Source organism: Saimiri boliviensis, chromosome 1 (genome assembly GCF_048565385.1).
Source record: "Saimiri boliviensis isolate mSaiBol1 chromosome 1, mSaiBol1.pri, whole genome shotgun sequence".
Lineage (NCBI taxonomy): Eukaryota > Metazoa > Chordata > Mammalia > Primates > Cebidae > Saimiri > Saimiri boliviensis.
Genome location: NC_133449.1, coordinates 18,778,795 through 18,787,288, shown reverse-complemented (window position 1 = coordinate 18,787,288; position 8,494 = coordinate 18,778,795). Strand labels below are relative to the sequence as shown.

Genomic DNA, 8,494 nt, shown 5'->3' with positions numbered 1-8,494 from the left:
GGAGGAGGGAGGGTGGTGGATTAAAATAAGTAGGCGGCTCGATGCTAAGGGATGAGTGAGTCGGAGCTCGGCCTCTCCCCGGCACGTTCCCAGCTGCTCCTGGTGCAGACCCAGCGAGGGAGCCGCGAGCGAGGCTCACCATCCCCGGCGGGCAGGACCCAGGGTTGCTGAGCGCTCACTCCCGCGTGTCCGGCGCTTGGAGTCCCTGCGGCAGGAGAGGAGTTGGGACTCTAGAGCTCCCGGTGCGCCTGTGGGCTCCATAGCCTCCGGCTTCCCCGGTCCCCTCCAGCTAAAGCCCCAGAGACGTGCTCAGCCCCGGGACCTCTGCGGAACAAGGTAACTGCAGTACTGGGCGCCAGGGCTCAGACAGCCGAATTCGAGCAGGACTCCCAGGTTTCTTATCACTGCGCGGCGGGTGCCTCCTCTCTCTCAGTACCCCCGAAGGAAGCTCTTTGCCAAACGAATGCTGCAGAACTTTTGTGAAAGTGAGAGCAGGGTGGTTGGGGGTGCTGGCTCAGGACTTCCCACGCGGGGTCCTCGGCCTCTGACCTCTGGGGATTGAGGGGGCGGGTCTCCACTACTGCCTCCAGCCCGCCTGGCTCCGCGGAATCCCAGGCGAGGTGCCCATGGACTTTGGAAGTCAATCTGTGGGCCCCCTTTAAGAAACCAGAGCAACTTCAGCGGGCACAAACTTTCCCGAGACGCGCTCCCAGCTCTGGCTGACGCCTTGGCTGACGAAGAAGGAAGAGAGAGGGAGTGAATGGCCGCAGCCGCAGTCTACCGCGCCAGAGACAGGTGCATGCCCCAGCCCGGTAGTGCTTTCGTTCAAGTTTGTCTTTTGAGGAGTTGCGCTCTGGTGTGAGGCCGACTAGACCCTAGAGCGCAGGGCCACGAGTCTGATCCCCGCCTCGCACTCGCGCTCTGACTTAGGGATATTCTCTGTAGGACGATTGCTCTGTGTCGTCAAGGCCTGGAGCGGAACCCTTGATTGTCCTGGTGCAGGGAGGCAATGCCAGTGGTGCGCAAGCATTGCTTTCCAATTCGAGACCCACATACAGCACTAGTGGAAACTATGGAGCCGCAGTGTCTCAGGGTTGGGGGTTGGAAAGGTTCTGTTACTCCCCTGACTGTCCCCCAAACCAGCCATCAGGAGAGAAAGAAGGGGGAAAGGGGTGAGGGGCTGCCTGCTGAACTAATTTCTCCTCCGAAATTTCTCTGATACTAATGGAAAACCTCGTCTAGTCCTTTTTCAGCAGCTCAGGCAGTAGCGGGTTGGGCTCTCCATGTGTAAAGTAGCTGCGAGGGTTTCTTTGTTGCCATAATTTGGTAAATTTCACCCAGGCTAAGAGCTGCGCATTGGCTCTGGAGAACAAAACCACGTGCAAGGCTAGGTGTCCCAGGTTCACAGCCCCCAAGGGAAGAGAAGGGCTGGAGGGGATTAGCAGCGACCGGCGGCGGGTAGATGTTCCATCGCAGGCTCCTCGAGGTAATTGCTGTTTTATTAAGATTGGGGAATGGATCGCCGAGGACATATAAGTTCAGTCGGACGGCCGCCTCGCCGATGGGTTTGTTAGATCTCGTTTGTTGAGAGAATGCTACAGAAATATCCGGTGCGCCGGTCAGTCCTCTTCCTGGAGGTCCGGACGCCTGTCACCACTCATTGGAGATTCCATGTCGAGGCTGATTTTCTTGGGTTGCTGCTGGGCTCCCCCAGGCGCAAGCTCGTGGAGTTCGCTCCCGTCCTCATTAATGCAAGCAGTTAACTTGCTCACGCTCAATTAGCCCCGAATAAACCACTTTAATAGACTGCACACTTCATTAATGCCTGGTATAGGACTGGCGGCAGACCCGGGATTGGCGCTCCACCGCGCGAGGGACTCGAGTGCCTGCACTGCGCAGGGACCCGGGGATCCTGAGCTTGAATTGCGTCTGCTGTGCGTGATCGGGCCCCCTTTCTCTTTCCTCCCAGGTTCCAAGGCCCGAGATGTTTGAGGAATGAGTGCCTGGCCTGGGAAAGGGTTTTCCATCTTGTGTTTAAAGATCGAAAGCATTCGCCCTGGGGTTCCGGGGTTTGGGAAACCAAAGCCGGAGGGGCCGGGAGTTCGCTCATCCTTTCTGGCTGGAGAGGCTAGGGTGAGACTGAGTTTTTCTCTTAGCTGACCTGCTGAAACCGGATCGTGCTTTCAGCCCAATCTTGATATTAGTGTAAAGAGCCACGTTTCGAACGAATTTCGTCCCGGGAAAGTAGTTGGCGGGAGCCTGGGGAGCTCTGGCTTCAGAATGCTTCAGAAAACAAGGAACGGGCTGGGCGGCGGAAGAAAATAAATGTAGTGTTGGGGAAAACAAGATCGGGCAGATAGCCCGGAAAGGTCGGCTCCCAGGAACCACTATAGCTGCAAGCATTCCCCCTTCCCAGCACCCACTACTGCGCCCAAGACTGCTCCGGTGTCGGCTCCTAGGAAGAAGGCGAGGAAAGAAAGGCCTATCGAGGTTGGTGGTTTCTCCCACCCAGGCACGGAGCGGGTTCGGGCCCCTGTGCAGCCTAGAGTCGCACAGCCACGGCGGCTGGCTTGGCCTTGGATAGGCCAAGCACGGAGAGGTGGAGGAGGAAGCCTCAGCAGCGCCCAGCGGGCTCCTGGGACCTGGAGATAAGGATCTGATTTCCAGCGCCTGGAAGGGAAGAAGAGGTGACAGCAATTCAAAGAGTGCTCATCTCGCCTGAGTCCAGGCTGACCTTCGAAATCAGCGAGTCTTCTCCTTCTTTCCCTTCCCCAACCCAAAAGGGTCCCAACTTCCTCTCTGGCCCAATTTAAATTTTACTTCTTTTTGTGTGCAGGCTCTGGGATAGTCTCAGTTTGTCCCGGGCACGACCTGGGCTTGGCGCAATAGAGATGACCGCTGCTGAAGCCACGAGCTGCCGGCGGGGCCAGCGTTCTGCTTCAGAGGCCAGGTCGCTCAGCCTTCTCTCACCCTGAGGCTGAGTTTATTGCAGCAGTTTTTATCCGAGTGCTAATTTAAACTGTGCAGGCCAATCGCTGCCAGCTCATGGTGTTTTTACACCCTATTCCCAGGAAGCCCTCTTTCCTTAGGTCCCATCACACAGCCAGTGGCCCCTTTGCCAGCTTCCAGGAGAAAAGGTTTCCTGGGTCAACATTTCCTCATTCCTCCTGGGAAAAGGCACTGCACATCTTTGGACAGAGCCAGGCTTTGAAAGCCTCACTGCAGCGAAAGGCAGAGGAGTCTATGCCTGGGCCTTGCCCTGGGCTGAGGGTCAGCTCAACCTGGGGAGAGGAGACACTCTGAACTAGGGAGCAGAGCAGAGGCCAGTGCATCCCAGGGAAGGGGAATTACTCCATGTTAGAGCAAAGGACCTAGAAAGAGGAGAGTAATGAAAGGTAAAGGAAGAAGTCAACAGCAGAGGATTGAGGCTTGGCAAGAGAAGGGAGTCCCAAGGACCCTGCTGTGACAATGACTTCTTAAGGACCCCCAAGCTAAGAGCCAGGAGCTCAGTGCTTGGGCTTCTCAAGGATCCCTGATAATATAGACTTTGCTCACCCTGTTCTTTCCTCCATTGGACGCATCTGAGTTATGCGTGTCTGGGAGGGTAGAGATGAAAGGCCTTTTTGCAGAGCACAGATGGTTCCATGGAGGCTGGAGATCATGGTCAAGGAGGTCTGGAGATGCCAGCCCCTGGTCACTTCAGAGTGGCTTTCCTCCGGCCCCGCTCAAGCTCCCTGACCTTGCAGTTGTAGGTACATAGACCACAAGAATGGAGGCCTGGCTCTTGCTCTTTCCCATAGGCATAGCCACCTGCCCACAGCTCACCACACACAAGAACACGCTGACAACCCAGAGACCCAGCTCTCCTTTTCTTTAGGAGAGTCGGGACACTAAAGCCCCCTTGTTTGTGACTGCACAAACAATGGGTATCAGCACCCTTCTTGAAAGCAAAGTGGTCCCCAAGGGCTAAGGCAGGGCAGGGAGTCAGTCCGCAAGCAGCTGTAGAGAGTGGGGCCAACAGGTTTCACTTACATTAAGGTAGGGAAGCAGATTTAAAGTCAAAGCTGAGAGATTTGAGGAGAAAGATGACAGGGCTTCTGGAAGCCAAATCGAAGGTCAGCCAGAAGATCTTAGCAAATGGGAGCCAGGAGGTGCATGTATTTGTGTGCATATGTATGTGTGTTGTTTGTGAGGCTCTTGATGGGTGCAATGTGATCGTGTGTATGTGTTTTGTGTGTGTGTGTGTGTGTGTGTGTGTGTGTGTTTTAAAGCCAGTTTTGTGCTATAAAACACTGGTTGTACCAGTCTTTGCATCTTGTCAATTTTGCCTCAAAATGTGTGAATCTACGTGTGCATTTCTGTGTTTATCTGCAAATAAATGTATAAATGTGTTCCCCAGCTCCTGTTACCTTTGCAGGAGATTGTGATTCTGTGTTGACCCAGGCTTACCTGGCTGTCAGTTTGTACAGGACTGACCAATTTCCCTGTGCTTGTGCCTTTCTCAGTGTCTTGTATACAGTATACAGTAGGCCCTTTTCTCCATCAAGTTGCGTGACTGCCAGAGGCCATTTGGAGAAAGCCCTCAGACCAGCAAGCGTTCTGAAAAGAGGGCTCCCCTGCATCTTACATTCCCACCCTCTTTGTGAGGGTGGGATCTTAGACTCTCAGTGGGTTTTGAGAGTGGGTCTTAGATTCTCGGCTCTTGCACTGAGTGTGAGGAGATGGTGTGGCTGGGCTGGAATTCAGGAGGAAGGCGACCCACCCTGAACTTGTTTATTCCTCCCCATGCCCTTGTCTTCTTTTCTTTGCAGATCCGGATTGAGAAGCCACTACAACTACCAAAATGGGCAGCAAAACCTTGCCGGCGCCAGTGCCTATCCACCCTTCCCTGCAGCTCACCAACTACTCCTTCCTTCAGGCAGTGAACGGCCTCCCCACAGTACCCTCGGACCACCTGCCCAACCTGTACGGTTTCAGTGCGTTGCATGCTGTGCACCTGCATCAGTGGACGCTGGGCTACCCGGCCATGCACTTGCCACGCTCTTCTTTCTCCAAAGTGCCAGGCACCGTGTCCAGTTTGGTGGATGCGCGCTTCCAGCTGCCCGCCTTTCCCTGGTTCCCTCATGTTATTCAACCCAAGCCCGAGATCACCGCTGGAAGCAGCGTTCCAGCGCTCAAGACCAAGCCGCGCTTTGATTTCGCCAACCTGGCCTTGGCCGCAACGCAAGAAGATCCGGCCAAGCTTGGCCGCGGGGAGGGCCCAGGCTCCCCTGCCGGTGGGCTAGGCGCCCTCCTCGATGTGACCAAGCTGTCTCCAGAAAAGAAACCCACAAGGGGACGTCTGCCTTCCAAGACCAAGAAGGAGTTCGTCTGCAAGTTCTGTGGCCGCCACTTCACCAAGTCCTACAACCTACTTATCCATGAGCGGACGCACACCGACGAGCGGCCCTACACCTGTGACATCTGCCACAAAGCCTTCCGGAGGCAAGACCACCTGCGGGACCACAGGTGCGGCAATGCGGGTGGCCCAAAAGAGGGCTCTCTGCCTCTGGCCTCACCATCTTCCTCCCTAATGAGATTCTTGAGACCCCCTACTGGCTCCAAGCCTCTGGAGGTTCAGGAAATTTTTTAAAATCAAGAAGGAAAGCCTAGGAGACCCAGGGATAGGTTTTGGAGTATGGGTTCAGGAAATGTGGGAATAAATAGGACCCAAGATTAAGTGAGGTCTCCGTGAGCTCCAGACAAGTACATAGCTGCCTCCTCCCCACTTCCTCCGTCCTCAGGGCCGTCCAATGGAAGGTTTTGCCGTGAAGGAAATGTGATATGTGACACATGTGACAGTTAAGTATTTGAAATGTAATAGTGCACCTGAGAAACTAGTTTTATTTAATTTTAAGTAATTTGATAAGTATTTAATAAGCACACATGCTAGTGTGTGCTTATCACCATCTTGGACAGTGCAGGTTAAGCAAATTGTCTGACTCCAGCTCCCTTAACTCATCTTCAGTGTTGACTCAGGCCTTATAAGGAGGCCAAACTTGCCCCTCCTGCCCACCAGGAAGGCAGGTAACTGAATCCGTGTAAGGATCAGACTTTGCTAAAGCATCTCCTTTTCCTTCCCACTCCATCCCCAATCAACATTTTGTCCCATCCAAACTTGGTACCCGACAATGTCCTTTTCCTTTGAGGGCAAGTGCCCCATAGCAGTGGGAGGGGATCTTGGGCAATTGTTTATAATATTGCATCATTTTGCGAGGATGAACTCTGTTTCTGCCCTCAGATATATTCACTCCAAAGAGAAGCCCTTCAAGTGTCAAGAGTGTGGGAAAGGATTCTGCCAGTCCAGGACTCTCGCTGTCCACAAGACGCTACACTCACAGGTGAAGGAGCTCAAAACCTCCAAGATCAAATGCTAAATAGCCTCTGGGTCACAAGGACCCTGGGCCCAGCAGCCCTCTCCTCCAGAGGGACCAGAAGCCTAACTCTGGCGGGCAGGGGAGAGGCGCTCGTTCAGGACCTTCCACCTCTCCAACATTGTCCCCTGGGTCCCTGGCGCACGCGGCACTTCAGAGCCCCGCCCGGGGCCTAGACCCAGACCGACCCAGCTGCTCCCCTAGGACGCGGCTAAACTCTTGGCCAAAAGGCGGTACTCACGTGGCGGAAGGGAAACTGCATTAAAAGAAGAACGAAAGCTCCGTGGAGCTGCAGCGGCGCCTCTCCCAGAAGTATTACTTTTTCTATTGTTATTTTATACGTTTTCATTTTTATTTTTGTCTTTGACCATATAAGCTTGTAACTCTGACTGCGGAGAGTGATGGGAGAAGGGAGAAGCAACGAAGTCCTTCGCACTGGCACCTCCCACCTCCTCCTCCCGCCCCTGCCCCCACCCCGGAGGCTGCAAAAGTGTAATCCCGGTATCTACTTCAGCCGTCTGCCCCGGGAACCACGGGGCCAGGAGCGCCCCTCCTAGCTCTTGCGGCTCGACCGGGCTCCGGGACTCAGACTGTGGGGCGAGGACCTCCGGCCTGGGGGCTGCAGGAAACCCGGCCTCTGCCGCCTAGACACCACGAGGGAGCAGCCAGCCAGGAGCCAGGCGTTATATTGCGATTGGCACTTTATGCTGACCATCGGTAACGGACATTTATCACTGGAGTTTTTTTTTTTTTTTTAATAAAAAACTATTAAATAAACGGTTATTTTACAGGCATTGCAGGATGGGTAATTTCCCTCCTAAACGCGGGAAACCGGGTGTGTCCTCTCTTTGAGAGGACCAAGTTTCTCTGCAGGACGCCAGCATGTCCCGCTCCTTCCACCCTGTATTATTAGGACGACAGGGCTGAAATGGATGGAGAAACGCCCTCTCTCCCGGGTAGGTCTGCCTCTGCCCCACCACGTATTTTCTTACTTTTCTCCTCCACCTCCGGGGTAGGGCCTCAGCCTTACCACTCCTCACCTCTAAAGGGCTGTGAGTTTAGGAAGAACCTAAGCCTGAAAGCAGAACACCGGCCGTGAGAAATCCCGACGTCTCTGAGTGCTGAGGTCTCTTAGGGTGCAAGAAGAGAAGAGAATGTCGTTCCCCACCCTAACCGAAGGCCTCCCTCCTGGCCTCTCGCTTTGGGGTGGGAAAGAACCACCCTCACAGAGCCTCAGAGCTGTATTGTTTCCGTTCTCCGGGTCCCAACATTGGGCTGCAAATACGCAATCACTACTGCCTCCCCGGAACCCCAAACCAAAATCACTCCCTCCCTTAGGATCCCTCAGACACAATTCTCTGCTTGGGACTTGTCCGCTCCTAGGATCGCGGCTCTACACCCCCGAAGATTTCCTACAAATGTAAAGCCTTGTCAGGAATGGCGGGGGCGGGCGGGACGGTTAGGAGGAGAAATTCGAGTCCTCCCTCCATAAGCTGAACCTTCCCTGGGTGTCCAGTTTTCCCACATTTATAAGTCGGGCCGCCGGGGCTCTCCTGCTTGGGGCGAGGCGGGGCTCCCCCAGCTCCAGCGCCCTGACCGCGAGACTGCGCAGGCGGTGGCGCCCGCGGCCTTTCCCAAGCGCAGGGTGGCCTCTCCAGCTTCAGCGCCTGGAGTGCGGCGGCAGCGGACGACGACTGGACTAAGCTTCCCCGCGGCAGGGACCAAAAATCCCAGCCTCCAACCGGGCCCTGCTGGCTGAGAAAGCGGCAGGGGATGCAGGAGTTAAAAAGCTCCTGCCTCCACCGCCCCATTACCTCCCCCGGGAACTTCCTACGGGAACGCTCCCCAGTCTTGGGCAGGCTAGAACGTCGTCGAGGCCCGGGAACCCAATTGGGCACTGGAGCCTGGCACAGCAGGCGAGGACGAGCCCTACCCTCCGCGCTTAGAGCGGCGCTGCCCCCTGCTGGCCAGGCCTGAAGGGGAGGCCAGGACTTGGGGCACCTCAAGGAGTCTTGCCCGCAACCTCGCGAAACCGCCAGGCATCTGTGTGTTTGGTCCCGAAACCTTGACTGGCCCCAGAG

At 55.3% G+C, this 8,494-nt stretch overlaps 1 protein-coding gene across 1 annotated transcript; it reads left to right on the top strand.

The window, feature by feature from the left end:
* The first annotated feature begins 342 nt into the window (after nucleotides 1-342).
* Nucleotides 343-7,318, top strand: OSR1 (odd-skipped related transcription factor 1). Its single transcript, XM_010345753.2, is given in 6 exon segments — nucleotides 343-795; nucleotides 4,812-5,508; nucleotides 6,281-6,392; nucleotides 6,394-6,416; nucleotides 6,418-6,480; nucleotides 6,482-7,318. Coding segments are annotated over 5 exon segments (999 nt in total). The 5' UTR covers nucleotides 343-795; nucleotides 4,812-4,843; the 3' UTR covers nucleotides 6,618-7,318.
* The last annotated feature ends 1,176 nt before the right edge of the window (nucleotides 7,319-8,494 follow it).